The sequence below is a fragment of the Haemaphysalis longicornis genome, unplaced genomic scaffold, assembly GCF_048455015.1.
Source record: "Haemaphysalis longicornis isolate Haplotype H1 unplaced genomic scaffold, Haemaphysalis longicornis Haplotype H1 scaffold_4, whole genome shotgun sequence".
Lineage (NCBI taxonomy): Eukaryota > Metazoa > Arthropoda > Arachnida > Ixodida > Ixodidae > Haemaphysalis > Haemaphysalis longicornis.
The window spans coordinates 57,212,941-57,226,976 of record NW_027526361.1 but is presented as its reverse complement, the minus strand read 5'-3'; the positions used below and the strand labels follow the sequence as shown (position 1 = coordinate 57,226,976).

Here is a 14,036-nt window from a genome sequence, read left to right as displayed (position 1 = left end):
GCGTCCACGCTTTGCAATACTTGAAAAAAAAAAACAGGAAGCGAAAAAAGAACAATAAAACTGATTTTATCACACGCAACAAAAAATTTCAATGTTACGAAGGGAGACAAAAGAGCGTGGTCCAGCGTAGAAAAATTTATTTTTTCGCGCTGCGATGTGCAGCACACGGAGAAAACAGAATATTTCCACGTAGCCACGAACGAAGTAAAGCTTTTCTGAACGCAGCGAGCTAGCGATCTCGTGCACTACCGCAATGTCCTTTCTGCGACGAACTGGAAAATTTAGAACATTTTCTATTTAATTGCCGCAGCTTCTCCCCAATGCGACGCACGCATCTGGGGCGGTATTCTCGTAACTGCCCCTTTTGAAAACGTCCCTTTTGAGTCCCTTTCATCGTGACGTACTTCCGGTTAAGCAGTCGGCGTTGGCAGTAGGTTTGCCGCGCTTGCGTTAGGTCACTTCCGGTTGTTTGCTTTTAGCCAATCAGGGCTCGCCAAAAGGGACATTTTTGAAAGGGACGCAAAAGGGACAAAACTCGAGAATACCGCCCCTGGAGTCAACCTTTAGACGCCTTAACCTTCCGCTATCTAGTTACGAGGTCCTGTCACTAGGCGCTTCCGCCCTAGGAGTCTGCCACAGGGATGTTGTGTCTGCCCTCCATTCTTATGTTGTGGCGACAGGCAGGTTTTCCTGCTAGCCAGCTAAACATTCACACATCCCTCATTTTTCTTCCTGAATCTACTTTCATATTATACATATTTAAAAAATTCTGTTGGGTATTTTCTTTTATAAATTTTGGGATCTAAAATAATATAGGTCACATCCTCATTAGGCACAAAACTTCTTGGCCAATCCCCCGCGTGGGTATGTGCCATGGTGGGAGGCAACCAACCAACCAACCAAAAGACTGGAATGAAACACAAACGTCGAAGAAGCAGTCCGCAGTGTGAGCCCTCATTCCCAAAGCCGTTTCTCACCCCGTCACGTCACCGTCCCGTCACCGTCTTCCGTCATGGGTGCCGTTTTTCGACCGATTTCTGGCCGATAACGGTGCGACGGTGACGGGAGGCCGAGCTCTACGTTTCCGTCACGTCAACATGACGGGACCATGCCCCGCGCTAAACCAGCTAATCAGAAAACAAATTTTGAAGGCTAAATTTCGCGAAAAGTGAGCCCAAGCCATGTTCCTTACTTTTTAGATTAAAAACGCTCAAGTCTAGGCTAAACTGATCACTAGGCAGACGACCCTGTAATCTGACGGAAAGCTCCCGTGTAGATCCAGTCTGAACACTTCTCCGTTCCGTCAACGTCGCTCTTTGTTGACGTAACGGTGCCGTGACGGAGAAGGTGACGGCTGTGTGAATGAGGGCTGACGTGCACAGATGAACGTCGATAAAGTGAGTTGCGCGGCGTTTGCTATATATGCATGCATTACTCTCGGAACGTTATTAATTTCAGATACATGGAAATGGGATCGAGAACATTGTCGAAGAAACAAAAAATCAAGTTAACGACAAGGTGGCACCCTTTCCATATCAAACAATATTGCCTGACGGGACGTACGACAAACAGAGCAGCGTTGCCAGATTGAAAATACCCATCGACACCATCTCCTGGCCCAAATTTCACCAGATTTCACCAGCACTAAATACAGCCACTACTACATTGTTTTGGATCCTTCACGTCTTCTGTGCATGCAATTCTCAAAAACACAGCCTTTTGATGTGGCGTTTTGGTTCCTTATGGCAATCCATCCAGCCTACCCAGGGGGTGATTTGATCATCTCATAATTAAAAATCGAAGAGTGTTACTCAGTTACCTATATTATTAAATTGGCAAAGTAGTTTCAAAAGAAGTGAAATATTACTTCGTATTCATATACATCGCAGTACCTGTCTAAGGAACCCTTATTCCATGTTCTATGGGCACGCTCGCAGAGCAGGTTACTGCGCATCCAATTCAGTTGTCGCTATGCTTTTTCACCTATATTGAAACACAAGACCTGGTACAACGTAAATTTCTCTTTAGTTAGTATGTGAGGATTTAACATTGCACTATTTTTTTCATAATAAACATGTCATACAAAACTTATGTAGCTGTAACCATTTAGAGAGGGAACCTCAGGACGCTTTTGGGTACACGCCCTCCGTTAAAAAATTCGGAGGTTGTGGTATATTGTGGTGTATTTGAAATACAAAATGCACCATTTGAGCTTTCGTTACTTTCAAGCAGTATAGTGAAAACCCAATATACTTATCAAGCACATTAGAACAAGCATGCTCAGACAGTCCAGCGGCTTTTGTGTTTATATGCTGAAAAAGCTTTCATTCAAGAAATAAAACAGTCTAGTTCAAAGAAACAACACGCTTTTTTCACCAGTTTTCACCAGATATTGTCTGGTGTAGCCGTATTGGTACCTCAACACCAGTAGCCCCCGAATTTCCCCAGATTTTCACAATCTGGTGCCGTATTTCACCATCTGGCAACGCTGAAACAGAGCCAATGGGCACTCCGGTTGAAACGCCAGATAAGAAACCGGAATCGGCCACGCGCGGTTACAAAACAAAACGAATCCTCAGGGATAATTCGCGGAAATGTGAAAAGTAAAAGCACAAGGACGTCCCAAAGCTTTTTTACACGCGAGCCTGAGCGCAAGGTAATACAAGTTTGCAAACAGGTAATGGAGCACCGCTACAACCTGACTGATATGACAAAAATCCGGCTTTAAGTTAGCCGTATACAATTCTAGGTCCACGATGCTCTCAAAATAGTACATTGCTTTTTCCATTCTCACAAACAGTGCATTTCTACACACTGTCGCACATTTATAATCGAAGCTGAAATCTCCCTTTGCTTGCCTCGGAATGGCGCACCTCCAATTCTCACGCAGCTGCCCGTCGCTCGGTCAACAGAACAAGGAAACATTTTCTGTGGTATCGTTGTACAAGGAACGACATCCCGGGACGCAACACATGTTCGGCATCGTCGTTGGACTACTTAAGTCGCATCACAAGAGTGCGATATCCCCGTTACAATTTTTTCCCGCACAAAACAAACACAACTCGCCGCGGCTCCGCCGTTCGAGCCAGCGCAACGCCGCCTCAGTGAGAGGGTGGCGCCACCGCGCGGCGACCAAACGCAGCATATGAAGCTCTCCCATTGAGTTACGGAGCAGTTTCGTGACCAGTAAAGCATTGAATGACTCTGATGTTACACAGTTTCCGGGTCCAGAATGATTCTCTGAAGAACGATTCACTCAAAAAGTAGAACTATAAGCCGCACAGAAGGGCGTAAATACATCTTTGAGCAGCCCTAAGAGTAAAAAATTTGCACCCTTTTGAAGAGCTTTATGTTGCACCTTTTGAGTGAAAAGTTTTACTATAGAATGCTTGAAAAGATCCTCTTTACCAGAAAAAAAAATTTTGCTGATAACGGCAAAAGAAATCGTGCTTTTGGGAAAATGCATGTTACATAACGCCCTTTTCCTGTGATCACACTCAAAGCTTGAAGCCTTAGTAGGTCAATGTGTGTTTTAAAGTGGAGATTTTCACCCAATGTTTCCTTTATACTCATTTTTTTTCTTCTAAAGATGTCTTTTCAATTCTATATATATACATGTATGCCCTTGTTCTCAAGCTGATGTAGCCAGCAAACTCAGGAGCCATGTTATGAATGGAAAAGGTTGCAGACTTCGAGCGACAAGTATGAGCAACACTGTGTGATACTGCAACATCTTATTTTGGTAACGTGAACAGGTGTGCACTTCGCATGACAGCTTAGACGTGGGTTGGCTTTTGAGCTGCAAGGAGGAGTCCCGGCTGGCCGAGCATGGCTGCGCTTGCTGAACCTAAGCAAATGTAGCATCCGAAAAAGACCCAGAAGGAATTAAAGAAAGCAGGCACCGGTTATGAACAGGGCCAGCTGAGGACTGGAGACCCCGCTCATGACAATTCGACAGCTATGAAGGGAGATTTAAAATCTGCTTTTGGCACCATAGCCGATATGAGAGTATAGTTTAACAACAACTTTCAGCCATCTGTTAAGTTAGGATAAAGATTTCAGGTCTGAACAAATCTCCTAGCGTAATCATTTTTTCTAAACCTGCGAACAACATCGGTGCTCATATTCGCCCCTTTCTCAATTGAGAAACTTCACGAATTTTTCAAATCAAAAGTATATGCGCAGATTCAGCAACTTACTATAGCCTGCAGGAAATACAAGCACAGCTTATGAGCCTGTGGAGATGCAGTGAGCTTCCCATTTTATTAATTCCTGACAGCGCGAGACGTATGCAAGTCACATTGTGGGTAGGTAGTCCTTGTACTGTGCGCAGGCCGGCGACCACCACTAGAAATTCAAGGATGTCCGGTGTGGGTCATGAATACCCACGTAAAGGTGGACGCACCAACTTGCCCAACAGTGTGTTCTACCGGACACTGTATTCGTCTAGATCAGGGGTCGGCAACCTGCGGCCTGCACGGCAGTATTATGCGACTCCCGGCGTGATGTCAGAACCCCCAACTCCCCTTGTCACTACCTATCTGAACGCCAAAAAGGTAGTTTTGACCTCAAATGGGGTTAGGAACAAATACAGATCGCTTCCAGTTAGCATTGTCCCCCATATTCCAGTTTTGTACACTATTGTCAATTCCCTGAATTCTTATCCCCCCCCCCCGGGTCTATAGTGTCGCCTTCATGCAACTTGGCCCTCCTCCTCAAAAGGTTGCTGACCCCTAGTCTAGATCTAACTACCCCAGGTAGGACGAAGCTGTCCTCGTAAATTTGCAAACTATGCCCTGTGATTTTATAGGCGGTATTCGTTGAAAAGTTTAGCGGTCAATTTCTTCGCTTGGCAACGCTGGAAACGGCCACAGACATGGCCGATGCGCCACAGACACTGCACGGCTTGGGCCACTGCGGCCGCACGCCGAAGAAAAAAAAAAACAACACCGGCGTGCGTCAGCTGCTCCGTTCCAATCCGATTCTAAACGGTGGCGTCAACAGAGATGTTATTGACCGCACTCACATTGAAGTCGAGGCAATGCTTTGCGTTCGGCGAGGTAGAGTTTGTAACGTGAAACAGTCATGCGTTTCACAGTCGTGCTTAGCATGGACAAGTACCGCCACCCCGCGGAGCCCAACGTAACGAGTGACGGCGCACTCGCACGGTTGCATGGAGGAGAAGAGGGGTGCCTGATCTGCAGGCCGTGCGCACAACGTCGCCTAGCAACAGACGCTTGGCCACAGATATAGCAGCGCACACTTGGTTGCCTGCATGCACTCCGTGCCATTGAATACCGGCTATAGACATGTAGATGGGATAAGAAGCTATCCTCATAACAGGGTTAATGTGCTTGTACAAAGCCGCCGGAAAAGTGGCCAGTAAAATTGGTGGATTCAAAAGGGACGCTACAGTGCAGGCGAGCAATGCTTTGAAGTATGTTATGACGAAATATGTTATGCGCTATACACAGGAACTTGTTAAGGTTGTTCCCCAGTGCCAATGACAGTCAACCATGCCAGATGTGCGAGAAAAAGCCAATTTAGCCCCTATTTTTTTAGTCAAAAATTTTGACTGTTGGCAAATAAAGTCAACACACATATTATTTTGGTCGTGTTATATTGAGAGACTGGCGTTAAGCAGCGCCAGTCAATAGGAAAGCAAGGACTGGAGTGACACCACTCTAGCACTGAACAGTACGGCAAATTCAAAATAAACAAAAGAAGAGCACATTCAGTTTTTCCACATCTTGTAAACCAATTTGGGAGCTTCCTACACGTGTAATATTTGGTTCAGATGTTCGTATCTATGTAATCTAAAGGTCGTGCAGTGCACACTAATTTGGGAGTTTCCTACAGATATAATATTTAGCTTAGGTGTTCATATCCATGTGATCTAAAGGTCGTGCAGGTTTATTTGCAGAGTTCAGAGTGTCACAGGCGAGCTTGAAAAGCACAGAAGAAACACACAAGGAGAAACAACAAAAGTATACAGTGCTCATGACAAAAAGGAGAACTTTGTGGCAGTAATTTTAATTTGACTTATCTAAAATGACAACGAGCCAGTAATGCATACTGGCTCGAAAGGTGGTCCTACCAAAAACGTGCACTAGGAGTCCGCAAAGTACTGCGATTCGACTCGGTGGCACAAGTCAACCAGGTTGCTAAATCCGCTAACAATCTGGCCCAGACGACCATCTACAAGCTCGGTCGTCATCAGGCAGTAGAGGTGGCCAAACGTCAAGGCATCCAACTCAGTGGGCCTGCAAAAGTACAGCCCTTGGTTAATATAGGGGCTTCAAAGTGAGCAGCAGAGTGGAACAGGTATTGAGCAGAACACCACCAATATCGGTACGCATGCTAATAATTCAGATTCTTCAAGACAAGGCCCAACCAAGTCTTACAGGTAACACGTTTGAACTTTTATTTGACATGGACAGAGTGTAGGCACACAATGTTTCTGCACTGTTTGCCTAATTTTTCCATGTTTGTTGGTGGTTTTTCAGTGAAGAGTAGCAATGTGGTCAAGCTGTTTCTACAGCTTTTTTTCCTGATCTCCCCATCAATGTCAGATGGAAAATAAAAGTGTTATTATTATTATTATTTATTCATTATAGAGGTGGCCATTTTCTCTGCCGGACAACAATGCCGGTTTTTCACAGAATGAGCAGTTAAGGCGTCCGCGCAGCAGTGCATTAAAATCTGCCTCATTCCACTCAGCCTGCGCGAGTCTGCTTTATCCCCAGCTACGTCCTAGCAGTGCAGCTTCCAGCTGTGTTTCCAGTTTTGCCTTCTTCATCCATGTTCACCACACAAAATCGCACAAAGGTAAAGCGTAAGTTACAGATCACAAGGTTCCCACTGGCATCTTTGCATTACAACTGCTAATGAAACAAATTAAGCGCCACTTGGAAGTGGAAAAGAACCACGAGAAAGCAAAAAAAGAAAAAAATCGCCCGGACACCTAAGCACTTACAATGTGATTGCAAAAGCATCAGTGTCTGATTGTTTAATGCGTGCATTAAGTATGATCATCATCCTTTCCCTTTGCCCCCTTTTTCCATCGCATGCAGGTGCCCTCTACTCCACTACTTCCGTTTCCCCACTTAGGCTAAAGCAAACCCTTTTTGTTATGAAGTTTTCATTATATTTAATTTATTTTTATTTATATATATAATTATATTTATTATATTTATATTCTAATTTTTATTATATCATCTGCAATCAGCCACTTACTTGTCTCCAAAGAAGTAGTTGTGCTGTCCCAGGCGTTCAGACAAGGCAGCGCAACACGACTGCACTTCTTCAAACACCTAATTGGAGAGAAAAGGGAGTGTTAACTTTGGCCATCTCACCTAATTAATAAAAATCACCAGCAGCCCGTTCGTCATTGTTGTTTAGCTCATTAGCTTTGTGCTGCTTCTTCCTTTTTATGCCAACTGGACTGAAACCGCATACAAGAGGCACCGAACAGAGCCATGGGAATGCTTTAGCCTTTTCCCCATTTTTATGGAAAAGTTGGGGCGATGCGCGCCGGAGGAGATGCACTGGCTAAGGTAGCCGATTAAGATAATCGCGTACTGAGAGATTCGCAGCTTGGGAAATGTCAGCAGCTGTCAGCAACTCTGCTTCCTTTTTCAAAGCCTGAGCTGTACCTCTTTTGTCTTTTGGGCAGAAGACGATGATAATTTGGGTGAGCATACGGAAGGAGTCATAAAAATTAGAGACCCTTGGTAGAGAGAGCGGATCCTTGCTGGATGCAGGTCTTTGCCCGTCCTCTGATTACGAGTTGTAAACAATACTTGTAAAAATTTCCCCCATCTCATCGCGAGGGAACCCTGGTGTGATGCGGCGCATGCATACGCGAAATGAGAGTACACGTGTTTTAGCGAACACCACCCAGCTCTTTATTACATTTAATTAAGAATGATGACTTTATGGTCAGTAAAGTGCACAGTGAGCGGTTGCCGCAGGAGCGGTCGAATCTTGGTTTCATCGTCGATGTTCGAGAAGAACGACAGCGAGCGCTGACTGAACCGCTGCGGAGCGATACCCGCTTTATATTCACAGCGCTTGAAGGAGAGGAGACTCCGGGAGAAAGTCGCACATGCGCGCAGATGTGCACCGGAGCAGCTGTTAATGCAGCATTAACCAAGCGCGCCAGCTGTCGTTATGCTAATGCGCCGGAGTGAGAGTGTTGCGCACAGCTCTGGGAGAGATGAGACGAACGGAGGAGAGTCGCGCATGCGCAGGTGGCGTGCAGACGGACGCCGACGACGCAGGACGGACATGCCTCAGAGCAAGAGATGCGCCGCGTCTAATAAAATGTACAGTTCTTGGAGTAGACTGTGGTCTGCTAGGTGCCGTTGATCATCGGGCCAATCATCATCATCTGAGCCATCGAACGATCCAAGAGAACGATCTTTGCATCTTAACGGGGAGACAACCGAGGTTACAGTGCAACAGCTGCAGAAAGTATGAAGGATAATTGTCTCAAAGGAGTCAACTCGTACGCTGTTCTGGCTTGTAATGGGGCATGTATTGAGCCTTTAAAACGAGAGATATATCTGGTTGGCACTAGTAGATAAGTTTGTAGTCGCAACTACGTACAAGCAGAAACTGCAGCAAAGTGCTGAGCAATCAACCAAAGGCCCCATGCCTTATTGCGCACGACAAGGTCGTTTCAAATATACAAAAGCACCCACTAACCTCCTCTAGTGTCTTTTCACTCCATTCAGAAACAGAGAGCTTGGCGAGAATTTGCCGTCTTTTTCGAAAGCATAGAATATGGTTGAGAGGCCATGGATACACCGAGCCATACCGAAGTCTTGTGACCTATTGTTATTGGGAAAGAAGAGGGGTAGAAGTTTGATAGAAGAAACCGTAAAACATACAACGCAAGCTCAGGTATGTCTTTATGAGGCAAGCGTCTGAATTAGACTGCATTACGCAGACATTAGTAAAAAAACTAAAACTATGGTTAACCAAACACCAATGCACAAAAGTCCAGAAGCTCTTTTTAAAATACTTAACTCGAATTAAACAGTTTGCTTTGCTATCTCCAGAAGTACTACCCAAAGCAAGAAAGCTATCCCAGCGATTCAGCACCTCAATTTAGTTATTTTGAGACAAGTCTGCTCATGTTCCACAACTGAAGAAGCCAATGGCAATCAAAAGCTACAAACTGACAGACTCTTATGCAGAAAGATGTGTAACTTACCTCATGGTACATTTCGTCATTGGCCCAACAGATGTAAAGCTAGAAAAAAAGAAACAAAGATATTTTCACTGCGTAACCAACGAAGGCGTGAACACCTAATTGCACTGATGGTGAAACCGCAATGTTTTTTCTACATGTTATGAGGACCTAGCATAGAAGAAACAGTTATCTTACAAGAACAATGAACAACTTGAACTTCAATAACAAAATGATGATTAACACAGTTTTCTGTTAAATATTAAACACCTGTATTTTCCACTTCGAATAAAACTGTGCAGCAGAACAAAACAATAAGCCACCTAATTTCCCGTCTTAGAAAATTTCAGATATTGCATAAAGTCAATATGTCTTCTCTTGAAGTGTGGGAAGAAGGGAGCAACACCCTGTGGAGGATAAGGCTACGGTGATTGCAATTTGATGTGGTAAGACGTCATACTTAGTGGTGCCCAATAAATTTACTGAGACCAACCCTGGTATTCTAAGTCCTTCCTTCACTCGAGCCTCCAGTTGAAGAGCTCCTTGAAAGTGATTTTCATATGCAAAAGCATTGTGGTACCTTCCACTCAGCCTAGTGGAGGGAACATATAGAGAGGAGGACAGACTCCGAATACGGCTACAAGTTTAGTGTGTGAAGCCACAGTGAACGTGTGTCATCTGTTTGATGCCTGTCATTCCCGGTATGAGACTCGGCTCGTTTGTCCAGCTCACAGACTCCGCTACTTTGTTAAACTTCTTCTACAGCTCGCCACAGTGCTTTCAACAGCTGTCTTTGAAACCGTTGACAGTGTTGGCTATTGACAGGACGGTTGACATGGCCTCTTTTCGTACTTTGAAGGCAACTCAAGGCGTATGTGCCCAACGTAACACATCTGCAAATGGCCTAGAGATTAAAAGCTGCGGGAAGAATGGTTAAGAGCCATTTGACAAAAGAATTTCCCTGTCAGGCCATATACCCAGGCAGGCATACACCACAGTATGCCATGTTCCTTGAAAAGCGAACAGATAATAACACGTATCATGAAATAAGAGCACCTCCTTATGTTGAGTGAATTTATCTGAAGGTGCACCAACTTAGATTCAAGGAGCGAGAGGTTAAAAGTTAGAGTCGGTGTTTTAAGCGCTAAAGCTACACTTCGGGTACGAGGTAGGCTGCAGTGGAGGGCAACGAGTTAGTTTTTAACACCTCGTGATATTTGAAGAATGTTTGGATCTCGTACGCACGACCACTTTTGTTCTTAGCTTCCACTAGAGAGACAGACATGGTGTGCACGAATTAATCCCCCGACCCCGGGCCTAGCAAATCCCTTAGGCACTGAGTTGTTACGGAGTTAGGCTTTGTTCAAGAGTCTTCGTACGTTGACAGACCTGCAGGACATATGGTCGCCACCCAAGCACCAAAGATGATGTTCTTGGTGAAATGTAAGTGGCAGCGTACACAGACCAGACATATCCAAAAAAGCTCACCACTGCAATAACTGCAGAGACACATTGATATTGGGCAAGGCCACCAGAGTGCTTTTTCGGATGGCCACGCTTCCTGAACTGGCCATGGTGATCCCGACATTTCCATGCTACTGTTCCACTGCACATGCAGCAGGGTAGCACATGCCATTCATATAAAGGGCTCTCAAGGAAGGCTAAATTTCTGGCCTTGGAAAACCAGCTCTGACGCATAGTGAACCATACAATCAATATTGCGATAAACAAAGGGTGCTCAGAATTTGAAACCTGGGTGAGCATGGACACAGGGGAAAGACGAGGTCTAGATAAACATGGTGGGGCAGTACGAATTTATTTGTAAGTACGTAAGAAGGTAAATAAATAAATAAACAAAAAATAAAAATAAACTTTTGCCGCAAGCTGGTTGAAGACAGTGCCAGGAAAACTGCTCAAGTAAAAAACACATAAGTGACTTTTAGTTGCTTAATACTGCTATTAGACCAGAGCAGAAACTTTGAGAAATTATTAATTGTTGCCCTACTGCATGGAGAGGCAACAACAGTTGCAGCTGCTCTCACTGATTATCATGCAGTGAGCACCTCATTCCTCCGTTACAAAGGGTGCTGGATAAATGCATCAGCTGGAAGGAATTCTTCCAGTCAGCGATGACTCACCTCTGCATTGACCAATACCGTGTTTATGAGGGACATGTAGGCCCTTATGTCCGCCTTTTGTTGCACAGTCAGATTCTGTGTAAGCTGGATGCCCTGCAGGATAAAAAAATAAAGAGCGTGGGAAAACCTTTGGTCAGATAAAATGACTAACGGTTAGCAAATATGCATACCATTCTTCAGACTAATGGCTGGAGTATGCACAAAATGCAAGATAATCTGCTCAAGTAATGTTTTCACAATATGCCCATGAGCAAGAACAAACTTGCAGATGCTGGAATTCCTTGGTTTTTCATCAAGCAGCACACCTTTATATAATGCAGCCACTGGGAATTTCCATCTTTAGTCTATTTCAGAGGTGTGCCACAGGTAATTGGCAGCATAATGGTGGCTTTCACAACAGACCTTGAGGTATGAGGTTCAAATAAGGATTTAGTGCATCGAAGCCCCTGAGTTGTGAGGCATGCTGTAGTGAATTTCGGTCCCTCGAATACCTTTAATGTGCATCGAAACATCGACACATGGATGTTTTAATTTTTCACTTTCACCACAAAAACAACTGACGGGGATGGGATTGAAACCCAATCCATGTGCTCAGCAGTCCAACGCCTCGGCCACTGTGCCACTGCGGCAGGTAAGGGCCAAGACAGTGTGGTAATTCATATTGGTGGTTCCCAACACCTTGTGGTAATCTACGGATCCCTAAAAATAAAAATGTTTTCGTTTTCTCCGAGCGTCAGTGTTCCTACTATTTATAACACAAGACACAAAGACCAGGACAACTGTTCAATGCATAGGCACTATTATTAAATATGAAACACCAACATCCCATACCTCCATTGCCATCTGAACTAAGTAGGAGCACCCAGTATGTACCATGTTTTCCATTTTTCTAGACACATCATTAAAAATTGCCCAACCAATTCTAACAACCCTAAAATGTTCCACAGGCTGCCTCAGAAGAGAAACCGGCATGAAACCAAAATTCTAAGCCTCGTATAGGAAAGCAAGCCTAGTTGTCGTGCCAGTCTTGGCAGAGTAGCGACAAACCAACAAAACAGAACACTAGTGTGAACTAACATCGGTAGTAATGGGTTGGTCACAGCCTTCCTGAACACTGTGGTAGTTAATTTTTAAAATGTGACAAGGACACATGACATAACAAAAATTAAAAGGTACATCATGAGGACACTTGCCTAGTGTCTTGGCATCACTATTGATTAGGCCCTGATCACAGTTAGCTTCATTTACAACATAGCTTCCAAGATTTCGCTGTTTAGCTGATCACATCTCATGTAACAATATGGTGCTACAAGACCTGGCCAAGTTCACACCACCAGGACAATTCCAACTACCTTAATTGGCACAGCACTCTTTGATGCTTTGATGTTTCTTGCCTCCTAACCAATGAACGAGCGGCAATTGACAGAAACCTTCGTGGCATACTTTGCAACTTAGACGAAACTTAGCCAGAAGCAACAAGGTTGTTCTTATGGCAAACTTGGCAATCTTGTGGCAAACCTGCCATAGAAATGCAAGAAGCGGTCAAACGAAAAAGGGCTTTGGCAACCTAGGCTAAATCATTTAATGAGGCTCGAAGACCACAAAATACACCAGTCGGAATATGAGGTTTGCGCATTCGGTGGTCCAGTAGACTTTAGTTTCAAGCTGCTGTACAATGAAGGACAATGTTTAACTATTTTGCTTAATCTTGCAGTGCTTCTCCCACGGCAAGAAAATTCGTCCTGGATCTTCGGTTACAGTTACTAGCACTGTCGACTGACTCAAATTCCGGTACAGATTTCTGATATCGAACTCAGTACTTGAGTACTTACCTTCGTATTGACGAATGCAACGATGGGGTCCATCTCCGCAATGACAAAGGGGCCACATTTCAGTACCGGCACGTTACCTTGCAGAAAAAAATCATCGCAATGGGCATACCATTATAAAACGCAGTCTCAACAGGCAGCAAAGAGGCTAATGATCTGTCCCTGGGACGAGAGAGTGCCCCCCTCGATCACCGCATACATACGCTACATCACTTACCGGAAGGCGAAATGCTCTCAACGTTGGGCCGCATCTCCACTTCATGATCGAGACCTGCCATCCGAAGGAAAGTCTGGACGCCCAGAGAGCTCGCGCTTTCCGGTAAGAGTACCTGAGACTCTGGTATCGGCAGAGAAAACGAGAGTAGAGGTAAGTGACCTTGCAACCAGTGGCAGAAATCGTGCGGAACGGCAACCAGCAACTTACTTTCGAAAGACTGCAGTAATTTCGCGTCGTCTGGCCATGGCTGATTAGCTGAAAAAATTACCAGAAAAAATTAGCACGCTAGTGATAACGCAAGCCCCGATTTTTGCTACAGGAGGTGGAGGATCGAGCAGCAGCATGGTTTCACACAACAAAACTGCACAAACCGAAGCTTACCGCCAAGCTCAACCGCAATAGAGTCAGCCAAAAGTACTGAAGGCATGTTCTTCAGCAAATAGCATTACTCGTGAGATAGATTTTTCCACGAGAAAAGCCGGTCGCGAAAGCACAGTAAAAACACGAGAACATCAAACTTGTTCTTCAAGCGCAAGCTAGACGTGCGAATAATTTGCAGTCTTATTTTCACGTCGTATACAGCTTTTTTTTTTGTGCGTGTGCAACAAGATACAAACCTCTGTAGTATCAAAGCACTCTAAATTAAAAATGTACTA

The 14,036-nt window shown here is 44.6% G+C and overlaps 1 protein-coding gene across 1 annotated transcript; it reads right to left on the bottom strand.

Moving 5' to 3' along the window:
• Positions 1–5,990: 5,990 nt before the first annotated feature.
• Positions 5,991–13,943, bottom strand: LOC144178745 (metaxin-2-like). The gene is made up of 9 exons (XM_077706833.1): positions 13,762–13,943; positions 13,588–13,635; positions 13,381–13,500; positions 13,167–13,243; positions 11,335–11,427; positions 9,221–9,259; positions 8,710–8,835; positions 7,237–7,313; positions 5,991–6,263 (listed from the first exon to the last, which is right to left on the bottom strand). The coding sequence occupies exons 1-9, from the start codon at positions 13,805–13,807 to the stop codon at positions 6,110–6,112; spliced, it is 780 nt and encodes a 259-aa protein (XP_077562959.1). The 5' UTR covers positions 13,808–13,943; the 3' UTR covers positions 5,991–6,109.
• Between the last annotated feature and the right edge of the window lie 93 nt (positions 13,944–14,036).

Bases quoted from the DNA above. Each gene is read 5' to 3' on its own strand.
- LOC144178745 (XM_077706833.1), bottom strand. From the start codon at position 13,807: ATGCCTTCAGTACTTTTGGCTGACTCTATTGCGGTTGAGCTTGGCG. The intron at 13,636-13,761 runs GTAAGCTTCGGT...TAATTTTTTCAG, and splicing joins TATTGCGGTTGAGCTTGGCG to CTAATCAGCCATGGCCAGAC. The intron at 13,244-13,380 runs GTAAGTGATGTA...TTTTTCTGCAAG, and splicing joins TGAGAGCATTTCGCCTTCCG to GTAACGTGCCGGTACTGAAA.